The following is a 14,787-nucleotide window of genomic DNA, read 5'->3' on the forward strand; positions in this document are numbered from 1 at the left end:
TTATTTATAATTTAATTTCTATACCACCCTTCTCCCAAAGGACTCAGGGCGGTTTACAGCCATATTAAAACACAGAATATAAATAGCAAATTTAAAAAGGAATTGAAAACAAATATTTAGTAGGCCAAATTAACTAAAACGGTCATTAGACCGACATAAAACCCCTTTAAAATTACAATTAAAATACACTTAAAATACACTTAGGCTAGTCCCGCACGATAAAATAATAAAGTCTTCAGTTCACGTTTGAAGGTCCGGAGGTCGGGGAGTTGGCGTAACCCAGGAGACAGCTCATTCCAAAGGGCCGGTGCCGCCACAGAGAAGGCTCTCCCCCCGGGGGCCGCCAACCGACATTGTTTGACCGACGGCACCCTGAGGAGGCCTACTCTGTGAAAGCACACAGGTCGTTGGGAGGCTATCGGTGGCAGAAGGCGGTCTCGTAGATAGCCCGGTCCTAAGCCATGGAGCACTTTAAAGGTGGTCACTAACACCTTGAATTGCACCCGGAAGGCTACCAGCAGCCAGTGCAGGCCGCGCAGGATAGGTGTTATATGGGAGCAACGTAGTGGCTGTTCCAAGTCACAACAGCACTGAAGAAAGTAACCGGTCCTCACACTTACGACCATCAAAGCATCTCCATAGTCACATAGTCACATGATCAAAATTTGGGTGCTTGGCCACTGGCGGTGGACAGGTGATTGCCATTTGCAACCTTCCCAGGCAGTTTCTGACAAATGAAGTCACTTAATGACTACATGAGTCATTTAAAAGGGCAGCGATTTGCTTCACAATCATAGCAAAAGAGGTTGTAAAATTGGGCACAAGTCACGTAACAACCACTTTGCCTAATAATGGACATTTTGGTCCAATGATGGTTATAAGTCGAAGACTGCCTTTCCTTCTCAATCATCCCTCCAAGGAAAGAGATAAAATGCCCTATTTTCTGACTCCTGTCCCTGATAATCACCTCTCTATTGCATAGTAAGATGTCAAGAAACAGCTTAAAGGAGGCCAAATTTAGGCCAGCTTGAAGAAAACGATCCAGTACCGTGATGGCAAACTCATGGCACACGTGCCCAAAGTGGCACATGAAGCCATGTCACCCAGCACACCCTTGCCTGTTTGTCTCCTGGGTTCCTGGCGTGTATGCATGCACAATGATCAGCTGTCCTTTGCGCACGTGGCAGTGCCAAAAACCCGGTGTGTGCATGCGTGCCAGCCACCTGATTGTTGGGTGTGCACGCGCGCCAGAACCCGGAAGTTCAACTTTTCCAGAGCGTGATCCCTTCGCGCACACGGCAGTGCTGAAAACTGGCCTGCGCATGCGCGCTGGCCAGCTGATCACTGGGCGCGGAACCCGGAAGTTTGGCTTTTCCGGAGTGCTGCCCCGATGAGAGCGTGTGAGTGTGCACGATGTTTCCGTGTGTGACATTAGGTTCGCCATCTCTGACCTAGTGTCTGATGATGGATTCTGATCAATGCCACAGGCCTCCTCACCCGACATTCTGCTTCGATTGGCTTGATGAACGGAGAGCCGCACATGGTCTGCGTCTTGATGATGTGGTCATCCAGCAAAAGTTGAATGTCATCAATGGCCGAAAGGATGCTGGTATCCTGGAAGAAAAAAGATGGTTGCAGGGAAATTATTTGGACACTCAATTTTCTAGGATCTTAAAATCCTTTTTCGCTCTTGGAGCTATCAGCAATATCACTACTGGAACAGGCTCCAGCTGTTCTTCTGCCCCACTGATATCTGACTCCGAAGGCAGCTGATAACTGTCGGACGGCCCTGGCCCCCTCTCTGCCTCCGACGCAGAGCCCTAGTCAGAGCCTTCCCCAGGACTGGCCCATGTTCCTCCCCAACCTCCTCACTGTCTGAGTCTTCCACCACCTCTGTTGGCTGCTGGTGGTCCACAAGATATGCTTTATTTGAGATGCTTCTTTGTGCTGATTGGTAGCTGACAGATGGTGCAAAATTCACACACACACACAGCAAGTGGCCTAACTAAAGAGATCTTCTCTGAGGTCTTTTCCATGTCTACCCTGTTTCCCCCAAAATAAGACATCCCCTGATAATAAGCCCAGTCGGGTTTTTGAGCGCATGGCAATAAGGCCAAGCGCTTATTTCAGGGTTCAAGAAAAATATAAGACAGGGTCTTATTTTCGGGGAAACACGGTATAATCAGCTTCTCAGAGGCTTTTGGGGGGGAGGGAGACACAGAATGGTATGCTATGGTCAAATCAGGAGCAGACTCAAAGGAGGTCAAGCACTTTAAATGAAAAACGTGAGTCAGAACAAAACAGAATTCAATGACAAAAATGCAGAAACATACTGACCGTATCCCTGTATTTCACAAAAGTGAAGCGGATGTTGACCCATTCCGATTTCATCTTCTCCATGTTTTTCTCTAAGGAATATTCCTTGCTGGCTGCTGCACCAATCGGCTCGATTCTATAATGGGAAGGAGACAGTTAGCAAAGCTGGCACCTGGTACCCCAGGAAGGAACGAAAGAGGATGTCTAACTTTCTCCGCTTTGGATTCGTAGCTTAACCCGTAGTTATCCAGGAACACCAATGGTCGGGGGTGCTAAAAGAGAAGAAGGGGAGGTCAGGCCTGGAAGCCATCTTTTACACTAGGCCTTCAGACCTGCCACGTTTACTACTGTGGGAAACTGGGAGGGGGGGGGTTGTATGGAGCCGGGCTGATATGTAGTCAAAATAACATTCCTTTTTCAAGAAGCCAAGGACAACTTGCCCTGAACCTGGTGCCTGGAGCTGGGAGGCATCTCCCTAGGTGGCTCAGTGGCTAAGACGCTGAGCTTGTCAATCAGAAAGGTCGGCAGTTCAAATCCTTAGTATAGGTCTCCTGTGTGAGCAGGGGGTTGGACTAGATGACCTCCCAGGTCCCTTCCAACTCTGTTACTGTTAGTCCAGTCGGGACGATGTCTGATTGGGCCACATGATGGACATGTGGGTGCTCGGCAGGGACTTGGACTTTCCTTTGGGTGGAGAAAATCTGGAAGCTTCAGATTTGAGTTTTCCCAGATGTGCCAATATGAAACTTTAAGGAACTTCAAGCCTTGGAATTTTCTTTCATGGGGGTTGTTACTTGGGACCCTGACAGGGGAACATTTTGCAAAATACAGCCAGGAAAATACATTCATTGCCTTTTTCTCTACGAATAGTCCTTGACTTACGACCACAATTGAGCCCAAAATTTCCACTGTTAAGCAAGACAGCTGCTAAGTGACTCACGGTCCCAATTTACGACCTTTCTCATCACGGTTGTTAAGGGAATCACTTCAGTTGTTAAGTTAGCCATGCGGTTGTTTGGCGAATCTGGCTTGCCCATTTGACTGTGCTTGTGAGAACGTCACAAAAAAGGGTCACGTGACTCCCAGGACACAGTGATCGTTGTAAGTATTTAATAATTTCGCTGTACATAGGGCAACAACAATAAAGAAAGCTAAGCTAAACTAAATAGGAACCAGTTGCCAAGCGTCCAAATTTTGATTATGTGATCAGAGGGATGCCGCAACAGTTGAAAATGGGAGAACCGGTCATAAGTGTTCTGTCTCCTTCCCCACTTTGGAGTAACGAGCTGGCCTTCAGCCAGTGGATTCACGGCTCTTATCAGTCCTGGCAGAGAAATCGCAGCTGCTTGCCAAAGTTCAAACAAATGACTCGCAGAGTAAGACTTCAGCTCTCTTTGAAACAGTTCAGCTAATCTTTTGCTCCCCGTGGAGTGCGAGCAGTCCCAAAGCTCCTTATATATCCTGTGGGGTGGGGCTCCTGCCCCACCCTTCCCTTTGATGACGCCGCCTCTCTAATCTTCTGAAGCGCGGGTTAGTCCAAGCTTTATTATTATTATTATTATTATTATTATTATTATTATTATTATTATTATTATTATTATTATCAGCTGGGTCTGAAGGTGTAGCTTGAGGAAGGGAGGAATCAGGGGATGACGGCCTCATTACGTCCTCAGACTGGCCTGGTTCTGGCTCCTGGAGCCGGGCCAAAGGCATCAGTGCTCCCAAGGTAAGCCTTACCGGCCCTTCCCCCTCACTCTCGGAGTCACTTTCGGGCATAGGGCCAGGTTGGGGGGCTGGAGTCACAACAATAAGTGACTGTTTTCAGTGCCACTATAACTTTAAGCAATTGTTAAATGAAAGGCTGTAAGTCGAGGACTATCTATAAATATCTTTGGTTTTGGCAAACAAGGATAAAGGATTTGGGGGGGAGGCGCTGTTTCTTCCTTACTTGTCAATATATTTCGACAGCCCATATTCCAACATGTTCATCAATGAAGTCATGTCATCTGGCCGTATCTCATAGCCCACAATCTCACTGATCTGGAAAATCAGACGGGAGATAAGCATTAGGAAGGAGAAATGGATGAAAATCCTAAATCAGGGGTCCCCAACCCCTGGTCTTTGGAACAACACCGGGCCGTGACATGCCAGCAACCGAGCTGCACAAACAAGCGAAACCCCATTTGCGGGATGCAGGCAGCACACAAAACCAGTCCATGGAAAATCGTCTCTCCATGGATTCTACCAGTTCGGATCGGTTTAGGCGAACCGGTAGCTCCGACGATCAGCTGGGAATGAACTGGTTCACTCCGACGATCAGCTGGGCCCCTGCGCTTTACTGACCTATAACTTCCAGGCTGATTCGCATGGCAGACTCGGATTGCTGCTCCTCAGCTGTGTTACTCCCCAGCAGTAACGCGGAAGGTAAGTTTTCGTAAAACTGCGCACTCGCGCACAGCGGATGTCAGGGACGTGCACCGCTGATGCGCATGATCACCGAACCGGTTGTTAAACCAGCAGGATCCCACCACCCCATGGAACCGTTCCCTGGTGCCCAAAAGGTTTTGTGGTCACTGTCCTAAATTATATGGGCATAATAGCACTGTTCGGTCTTCAGGATTGTTAGCAAGGTACGGTCAAAAAAGTGGCGATCAGAAAATGGGATCAAAGCTGTTCCTTTTTTTGGGTATGCATGACAGGTAGCCATCCCAAAGATGCTTTTTTCAAGAGGCAACTGCACTTTCTGATTTTTCTTTGAAGGTGTTTCGCTTCTCATCCAAGAAGCTTCTTCAAAGAAAAAACCAGAAAGGTTGCCTCTTGAAAAAGCACCTTTGGGATAACCATGACCTGGATGATTGAGAATCTCCATAGACCTTGAAGAAGTTTTGTACTTCTTTATTTTGTTTGGTATTCTTTTTTTGTACGACCTTGTAGAGGACCCTCACTCTGTCAAGGACCTTGGAGTACTCATATCAAATGATCTAAGTGCCAAAGCCCACTGTAACAACATCGCCAAAAAGGCATTAAGGGTTGTAAACCTAATCTTGTTAAATACAACCTAATCTTCTTAAATACAAGCTAAGTGGACACGACCTTATAGATCAGGGGTCTCCAATCTTTCAGACCTCAGGGACCACTAAATTCATAATTTTAAATCCCGCGGACCACTAATATGATCTGCCTAATGACCGACTGGGTGGGCATGACTAGGTGGTCATGTGACTGGGTGGGCATGGCCAACTCAATGTCACTCACGTCAAGGGGCGCCTCACCAGCCTCTACTTGCCCCTCCCCTCCCAACCACTCCTCGCCTGCCTGCCCAGGCTCCTTAGTGCCCCAACAGGAAGCAGTTGTTGGAGCTAAGCAGCCACCATGAGAAAGACTTGGCAAAACACATGGGACATGGTGGATCAGCGGCTAAGACGCTGAGCTTGTTGACTGAAATGTCAGCAGTTCAATGGCTTGAATCCCTAGTGTTGCTGTGTAACAGGGGGAGCTCCCGTGACTTGTCCCAGCATCTGACAACCTAGCAGTTCAAAAGCACGTCAAAAATGCAAGTAGAAAAATAGGGATCAGCTTTGGTGGGAAGGGAAGGGCGTTCCGTGCGCCTTTGGCGTTGAGTCATGCCGGCCACATGACCACGGAGACGTCTTCGGATAGCGCTGGCTCTTCGGCTTTGAAACTGAGATTAGCACCGCCCCCTAGAGTCGGGAACCACTAGCACATATGTGCGAGGGGAAACCTTCACTTTTACGTTTTAACCCACACATACAACTCTGCACGTTGGATAGTGTTCAGATCAGCAGACCTGTTCCCAATGCCGGTCTTTCATCCCATGATTGCAGGCAATTGAAAGCACGGGCAGATGTTGCTTGAACTTGTCAATTTTAAATTTCACGTTCTCCGCCATCCGCTTGGGGCCAGGAAGGTCTATAAAGGTCTTTGTCAATTTATACATGGTTCGCCACATGTTGGCGACGTCCTCGCTGATTTCTTCCGCGTTCAGTTGGAGGACAGGCCCTGCGTGCCGAAATTGCAAAAAAACAAAATAAAAGAAATGTTAGAAGGAAGCACCCGCAGATGGTTAGAAGCAGGAGCATGCTTTCAAAACCAATTACGTTTGACACATTCTGAATTCCATGAAAATATGAATTAGGAATGATCCTTCTGCATTAACCTGACAGCTGCATTAATGTGACATTAAGGTGACAGCAGCAGCAGGAATTATAAATCCTCCCACCCCCACCCCCAATCATGAGCACTTGAGGAACGGTTGGCTGGAGCTGGTAAATAAGCAGAATAATGGCGTTTGAATTATAATTTTTAAGACGGGCAGGAATGCTAATTGGACTCAAGAATAACAGAAAAAAACGAAAGGCTTTTAGACAGCTATTCTGAGCAGGAAGCAGCTTTGAATGAACGCCTAATTGGGGAAAGACTATACAGTTTGAAAAATGCTTTCAGAGTATAAAGGATTCTCTGAGATTCCAGACCTTTTAACAGAATAACAGAGTTGGAAGGGACCGTGGAGGTCTTCTAGTCCAACCCCCTGCTCAGGCAGGAAAAACTACACCGCTTCAGACAAATGGTTATCCAACCTCTTCTTAAAAACTTCCAAGTGTTGGAGCACCCATAACTTCTGGAGGCAAGTTGTTCCACTGATTAATTGTTCTCACTGTCAGGAAATTTCTCCTTAGTTCTAAGTTGCTTCTCTCCTTGATTAGTTTCCACCCATTTTTTTCTTGCCCTGCCTTCAGGTATTTTGGAGTATAGGTTGACTCCCTCTTCTTTGTGGCAACCTTTCTTTCTTTTTAATTAACTGAACACATTTTATTCTACTAGCCTTCCCTGCAAGTGGTAAATTATTATTATTATTATTATTATTATTATTTATTATATTTGTATACCGCCCATCTCCCGAAAGACTCAGGGCGGTTCACAGCCAAAAAACAACAGAAAACATATAATACATATAAACAGCTAAAAGAATAGACAGTTAAATTCAATTGATGCCCTAAAACTTTTAAATACAAATTTAAAACCTCAATTAAACCCCTTTTTTAAAAATCCCAATTTAAAAACTACGTTCAAGCTAGTCCTGCTCTTCGAAACAGCAACGTCTTCAGCTCGCGGCGGAAGGACTTGAGATCAGGGAGTTGACAAAGCCCCAGAGGGAGCTCGTTCCAGAGGGTAGGGGCCCCCACAGAGAAGGCCCTCCCCCTAGAGGTCGCCAGCTGACATTGTTTAGCTGACGGTATCCGGAGGAGGCCCTCTTTGTGAGAGCGCACTGGTCGGTGAGAGGTTAATGGTGGCAGTAGGCGGTCCTGTAAATATCCCGGCCCTAGGCCATGGAGCGTTTTAAAGGTGATAGCAAGTACCTTGAAGTGAACCCGGAAGACCACCGGGAGCCAGTGCAGACTACGCAGGAGGGGTGTTACACGGGAGCCACAAGGTGCTCCTTCTATCACCCGCGCAGTCGCATTCTGGACCAGTTGGAGTCTCCGGGTACCCTTCAAGGGGAGCCCCATGTAGAGAGCATTACAGTAGTCCAGGCGGGATGTAACAAGGGCATGAGTGACCGTGCATAAGGAAGCCCGATCCAGAAAGGGGCGTAACTGGCGTATCAGGCGAACCTGATGAAAAGCTCCCCTGGTGACAGCTATCATATGATCTTCTAAAGACAGCCGTGCATCCAGGAGGACGCCCAGATTATGAGATTACCTGTAAATGAATACAGGTCCTCAACTTACAACCATTCGTTTACCAAGCTTTCAAAGTTAGAGTGGCGCTGAAAAAAGTAACTTACGACCAATCCTTGCACTTACAACTGCCAGGACATTTACACGGTCATGAGATCAAAATTCAGGCGCTTAGCAACTGACATGTACTTATGATGGCTGCAGTGTCCTGGGGTCATGTGATCCCCATTTGCGACCTTCCCAGCCATCTTCTGACTATCGAAATCAATGGGGGAAGCTGGAGTCACTTAACGACTGCATGTAGGAACATTTTTCCCAGTGGTGAAATCCAAATTTTTTTACTACCGGTTCTGTGGGCATGGCTTGGTGGGTGTGGTGTGGCTTGGCGGATGTGGCTTGGTGGGCATGGCAGAAGAAGGATACTGCAAAGTTTCCATTCCCACCCCACTCAGACAGAGGTGGCATTTGCCCGTTCTCCGAACAACTCAAAATTTCCGCTGACGGTTCTCCAGAACCTGGCGGCGAAGGTGGGATTTCGAGGCTAAGGAGCACCAGAACCGAGCTGAAGCACGAAGAACCGAACCCAGCAAACACAGGGCAGAAAAGCGGAGATGGCCAGTTACACTCCGCCCGCACCGTTTGACCCGGCTAGAGAGAAATGGGGAACGATATGACCCGTTTGAAAGCTTTCTAGAAGCCAACGAACTGCAAGGAGTTCAGACAACCGCAAAGGGCATACTTCTTGAGCCACTGCGGTCCGAGGTCATCGACATCGCGGAAGCCCTGGCAGAGCCAACGCCGATACAATCGGTATCGTGGCAAACTCTGCAAACTCTGCTAAAACCATTTCGCCAACGCCGTCCAAATACGTGCGGCGTTTGAATTTGGAGAGCGACAGCCAGAGGAGGCGAATCCATCGGCGACTACATGGCCGCCCTGGAAAGCCTCCAAAGACTGTGGGTACCGAGACCTGGACGAGGTGCTGAGCAACTCATCAGGGGTCCGAGACATGCTTATGGAGGCGGCTGCTATCGAAAAGCAATCTGACGCTGGCAAACGCCTGGACGAAGCCAGAGCGCATGAAATGTCCACCCAAGCGGCGGAGACACTGCAAAAGCCCCTCACACCAAAGGCGAGCACAAAGTCAACCCCGGTACACCAAGAAGAGATCCAAACCGAATCTGAGGGTGAGGATGAGGAAGGGGTTTGCCGAACTGAGAAACGGGCAAAGAGACCGGGACGAATGCGGAAGTTGCGGAGGTCAACACCAGCGCCAACGCTGCAAGTTCAAGGACGCAACATGTCGGCGGTGCGAGAAGAAAGGGCACCTAGCTCAAGTCTGTCGAGCTCCCCAACCTTCCCGCCGAAAATTCAAATCGCCAATCAGAGCGCTGGATCGCAAGGCGACCCGCGATTGGCTCAAACAAAAAGGCGCGGATTCAAACCAAACGACTGTGGTCATAGGTCACACCAACCCCGGTGGAGAAGAAGATCTTCACCAAACCCAAAATAGAAGGAGTACGGTGCCGACTGAAGTGGACACGGGTCAGCGATCACCATCATGTCCTGGGACACTTTGGCGAAGTCACTGCCGCCAGTCGCAAGCGCCACCTGCAAACACAACGGCCACGAGTCCACGACTACCAAGGGAATCGCATCCCTGTTCGAGGGACCACCTCCGTCCGAGTCGAGCACGGACCACACAAGAAGACCCTGCCCATCACGATCGTCGAAGGGACCCTGCCTAGTTTGTTGGGACTAGACTGGTTTCGTGCACTGGGCATGGGAGTGACTGGCATCTACAGAAGTGACTGTAACCTGAAAGACATACTCATGAACGAGTTCAAGATGTCTTCAAGGACTGCCTGGGCAAGTACAAGGGGACCCCTATTTCCTTCAACTTAGACCCCAGGTAGCCCCATTAGGTTAAAGGCAAGGAGAGTCCTTTGCCCTTAAACCTAAAATTGACAAGGAGCTAGATAAGCTCATAAATCAGGGGATTTTGGTGCCAGTCGATCACGCAAAGTGGGAGACGCCAATCGTCACCCCAGTAAAACCAGATGGGTCAATTAGAATCTGCGCTGACTACAAGGCGACGCTAAACAAAGCCTTACAGAAAAGCGCTTACCCGGTTCCCGTGGTGCAACACTTGCTGCACTCTTTGGGGCAAGGGCAAGTCTTTGCAAAGTTAGACTTGGCTCAAGCCTACCAACAACTGCCCGTAGACGCCAACACAGCCGAAGCCCAAATGATTGTAACTCACAGGGGGGCCTTCAAGTGTACCCGATTGCAATTTGGGGTGAGTGTGGCACCGGGGCTGTTCCAAAATTTAATGGAACGACTTCTGCAAGGGCTCCCAGGGGTAGTTCCCTACTTCGATGATGTATTGATATCAGCCGAAAACGTAGAGGAATTGGGGGAGCGTTTGAGAAAAGTTCTGGGCATTTTCCGGTCAGCCGGACTAAAGGTTAAAGTGAACAAATGCCAGATAGGGGTAGAATCCGTCGAATTCTTGGGCTACCGAATAGACAAGAAAGGAATTCACCCCACTGAGAGCAAGGTCAAGGCAATCAGAAAGGCTCCAGCGCCCAAAAACAAAACAGAGCTACAGGCATTCCTGGGGCTAGTGAATTTTTACACGGTTTTTAAAAACAAAGCGACCGTTGCTGAACCACTGCATAAGCTTCTAGGGAAAAATACTGTTTGGTCTTGGGGAAAGTCGGAAAGTAGGGCTTTCGAAGCAGTAAAAAACCTGCTCTCGAGCGACAGCCTGCTCATCCAGTATCATAGCTCATTGCCATTAGTGCTGGTTTGCGATGCCTCCCCTTACGGGGTGGGGGCTGTGCTCAGCCACAGACTGCCAAACGGCACAGAAGCCCCTATAGCCTTCTACTCCAGAACGATGTCCTCCCCAGAGAGGAACTATAGCCAGTTAGATAAGGAAGCGCTAGCAATTGTGTCAGGGGTAAAAAAATTTCACGAATATGTTTTTGGGCGAGACTTTGAAATTGTGACTGACCACAGACCGCTGTTAGGAATACTGGCTGGCGACCGCCCAACGCCTGTGGCACTTTCGCCACGATTGACTCGATGGACTATTTTCTTAGCCGCTTATTCTTACAAGCTGCAGCATCGACCAGGAAAAGAAGTGGGCATGCGGACGTTAAGCAGATGCCCACTACCAGGGGCGATCAAGATCCCACTCCGGGACGCCCATCCTGCTTATTGACTCTTTGGACTCTGGCCCAGTCACATCTAAGGAAGTGGCTCGGCATCATACCGGGACATTATGTTAAGGACTGTACCGGTTGGGTACAAGAGGGTGGCCCGCTGCGCCGGCGAGCAGTTTAAGGAATTTGTAAAAACGTGATGAGCTCTCGGCTCAAGGGGTGCCTGTTATGGGGTGATCGAGTGGTAATCCCGGATAAATTAAGGGAAGGTATTGGACCTCCTCCACGAGGTCACCCAGGGATCGTAAGGATGAAGGGCTAGCAAGAAGCTATGTGTGGTGGCCACTCATGGACTCAGAGATTGCTGAGAGGGTAGGGAAATGCCAGGCTTGCCAAGAGTCCAGACCTCTACCCCAACGGCCCCAGTCAGGAATGGGAAAACCCCAAGGGCCCTGGTCAAGAATCCACATTGATTTTGCTGGCCCTTTCCACGGCCAAACCTTCCTAGTGGTTGTCGACGATTCTCTAAATGGTTGGAGATCATACTCATGAAATCCACGACAGCCGAGGCAGTAATCGCAGCCCTGCGCCACCTATTCGCAACCCACGGGTTGCCTGACACCTGGTGTCCGACAACGCCCGCACCACGGCAGCCCAGTTTGAGGAATACTTGGCAGAGGAGGGCATCCGACATGCCCTCTCTGCGCCTTTCCACCCTTCGGCTTTGAAACTGAGATTAGCACCGCCCCCTAGAGTCGGGAACCACTAGCACATATGTGCGAGGGGAAACCTTCACTTTTACGTTTTAACCCACACATACAACTCTGCACGTTGGATAGTGTTCAGATCAGCAGACCTGTTCCCAATGCCGGTCTTTCATCCCATGATTGCAGGCAATTGAAAGCACGGGCAGATGTTGCTTGAACTTGTCAATTTTAAATTTCACGTTCTCCGCCATCCGCTTGGGGCCAGGAAGGTCTATAAAGGTCTTTGTCAATTTATACATGGTTCGCCACATGTTGGCGACGTCCTCGCTGATTTCTTCCGCGTTCAGTTGGAGGACAGGCCCTGCGTGCCGAAATTGCAAAAAAACAAAATAAAAGAAATGTTAGAAGGAAGCACCCGCAGATGGTTAGAAGCAGGAGCATGCTTTCAAAACCAATTACGTTTGACACATTCTGAATTCCATGAAAATATGAATTAGGAATGATCCTTCTGCATTAACCTGACAGCTGCATTAATGTGACATTAAGGTGACAGCAGCAGCAGGAATTATAAATCCTCCCACCCCCACCCCCAATCATGAGCACTTGAGGAACGGTTGGCTGGAGCTGGTAAATAAGCAGAATAATGGCGTTTGAATTATAATTTTTAAGACGGGCAGGAATGCTAATTGGACTCAAGAATAACAGAAAAAAACGAAAGGCTTTTAGACAGCTATTCTGAGCAGGAAGCAGCTTTGAATGAACGCCTAATTGGGGAAAGACTATACAGTTTGAAAAATGCTTTCAGAGTATAAAGGATTCTCTGAGATTCCAGACCTTTTAACAGAATAACAGAGTTGGAAGGGACCGTGGAGGTCTTCTAGTCCAACCCCCTGCTCAGGCAGGAAAAACTACACCGCTTCAGACAAATGGTTATCCAACCTCTTCTTAAAAACTTCCAAGTGTTGGAGCACCCACAACTTCTGGAGGCAAGTTGTTCCACTGATTAATTGTTCTCACTGTCAGGAAATTTCTCCTTAGTTCTAAGTTGCTTCTCTCCTTGACTAGTTTCCACCCATTTTTTTCTTGCCCTGCCTTCAGGTATTTTGGAGTATAGGTTGACTCCCTCTTCTTTGTGGCAACCTTTCTTTCTTTTTAATTAACTGAACACATTTTATTCTACTAGCCTTCCCTGCAAGTGGTAAATGAATACAGGTCCTCAACTTACAACCATTGGTTTACCAAGCTTTCAAAGTTAGAGTGGCGCTGAAAAAAGTAACTTACGACCAATCCTTGCACTTACAACTGCCGGGACATTTACACGGTCATGAGATCAAAATTCAGGCGCTTAGCAACTGACATGTATTTATGATGGCTGCAGTGTCCTGGGGTCATGTGATCCCCATTTGCGACCTTCCCAGCCATCTTCTGACTATCAAAATCAATGGGGGAAGCTGGAGTCACTTAACGACTGCATGTAGGAACATTTTTCCCAGTGGTGAAATCCAAATTTTTTTACTACCGGTTCTGTGGGCCTGGCTTGGCGGGTGTGGCTTGGTGGGCATGGCAGAAGAAGGATACTGCAAAGTTTCCATTCCCACCCCACTCAGACAGAGGTGGCATTTGCCCGTTCTCCGAACAACTCAAAATTTCCGCTGACGGTTCTCCAGAACCTGTCAGAACCTGCTGGATTTCACCCCTGATTTTCCCCCCCCATGCCATCACTCTGCTAAACAACTAATTCCCATAACACTGTCAAACTATCTTGAAAGGCAGTGTTACCATCATTATTCTCATCTTCCCTATTACCTGTCACCTTATCTTCTTATGGCTATAACTTTGTTACTTGTATCTTATGATTTAAGTTGTTTAGTTAGTTCAGTTTAAGCTATTTAGTATCCTATGATTATCACTAAGTGTTGTATCTTATGAGTTACGATGAATGTAATTTTTACAATGACTATGACAATGATCTATCACTATTGTTGTGTGTACACTGAGAGCTTCTGCACCAGAGACAAATTCCTTGTGTGTCTAATCACACTTGGCCAATAAAGAATTATTCTTCTATGTGATTCATTTAACAACTGCATAAATCCGCTTAACAATCGTGGCCAAAGAAGGGCTGTAAAATTGGATGCAGCTGACTTAACAACTTTCTTGCTTAGCTATGAAAATTCTGGTCCCCATTTTGGTCATAAATCGAAGATTCCCTCTTCATTATTTTAATAAACGCCTTACGTTTATGAGAAACGCATCACCCTGTACAAATCCTCACCATTCATCCACTCCTCAGACTTCACATGAAAGTGGTAAGCGGTCACCCAAAGTTGCTCGAATGGGATCTTGTGTGAAATGATGGTTTGCAGCAAAGGAAACTGGCTTTTCTCTCGTTCAAGTAACTCCTCCTCCTTATTGATAGTCTGTTAAAATTAACACAGCAGTTCAGCTATAGGTTTGCATGACTTTAACAAAGGAGGAAGAGTATTTGATGTTTCTGAATTTTGACGCTGGAGAAGACTCCTGAAAATATCATGGACAGCCAAGAAAACAACCCAATGGATGATTGAACAAATCCACCCACTCAAGGGACAGATGATCAGGCTGAAATCGTCCTACTTGAGACGCATCAGTTAAACTTCTGGAGAAGGTGAAGATGCTGGGAAAGGTGGAAGGAAAGAGAAGACGACAACCAAGAACCAAATGGATGGGCTCAGTTACAGAAGCAATAGACTCTTGGAAGTGTGCCAAGATCTGAAGGATCTGGTTCAGATGATCATGGAGAAATCTATCTATGTAGTCATTAAGAGTCAACACTTGCTTTATGTCACATAGTCTATCTATAAATTTCCATGGATTGGTCCTTCTGAAATAATTTAGATCCATGCTTAGAAGACC

The 14,787-nt window shown here is 47.6% G+C and overlaps 1 protein-coding gene across 1 annotated transcript in view; it reads right to left on the minus strand.

The window, feature by feature from the left end:
* DNAH3 (dynein axonemal heavy chain 3) overlaps nt 1-14,787 on the minus strand; it is a 103,452-nt gene that overhangs the window by 60,123 nt on the left and 28,542 nt on the right. Inside the window, exons 18-22 of the mRNA XM_058157163.1 lie at nt 14,168-14,312; nt 12,042-12,253; nt 4,265-4,356; nt 2,338-2,452; nt 1,498-1,614 (exon numbers count right to left, since the gene is read on the minus strand). Of these exons, the coding sequence (XP_058013146.1) occupies nt 1,498-1,614; nt 2,338-2,452; nt 4,265-4,356; nt 12,042-12,253; nt 14,168-14,312 (681 nt within the window). The remainder of the gene's footprint in view (nt 1-1,497; nt 1,615-2,337; nt 2,453-4,264; nt 4,357-12,041; nt 12,254-14,167; nt 14,313-14,787) is intronic.

The sequence above is a fragment of the Ahaetulla prasina genome, chromosome 14, assembly GCF_028640845.1.
Source record: "Ahaetulla prasina isolate Xishuangbanna chromosome 14, ASM2864084v1, whole genome shotgun sequence".
Lineage (NCBI taxonomy): Eukaryota > Metazoa > Chordata > Lepidosauria > Squamata > Colubridae > Ahaetulla > Ahaetulla prasina.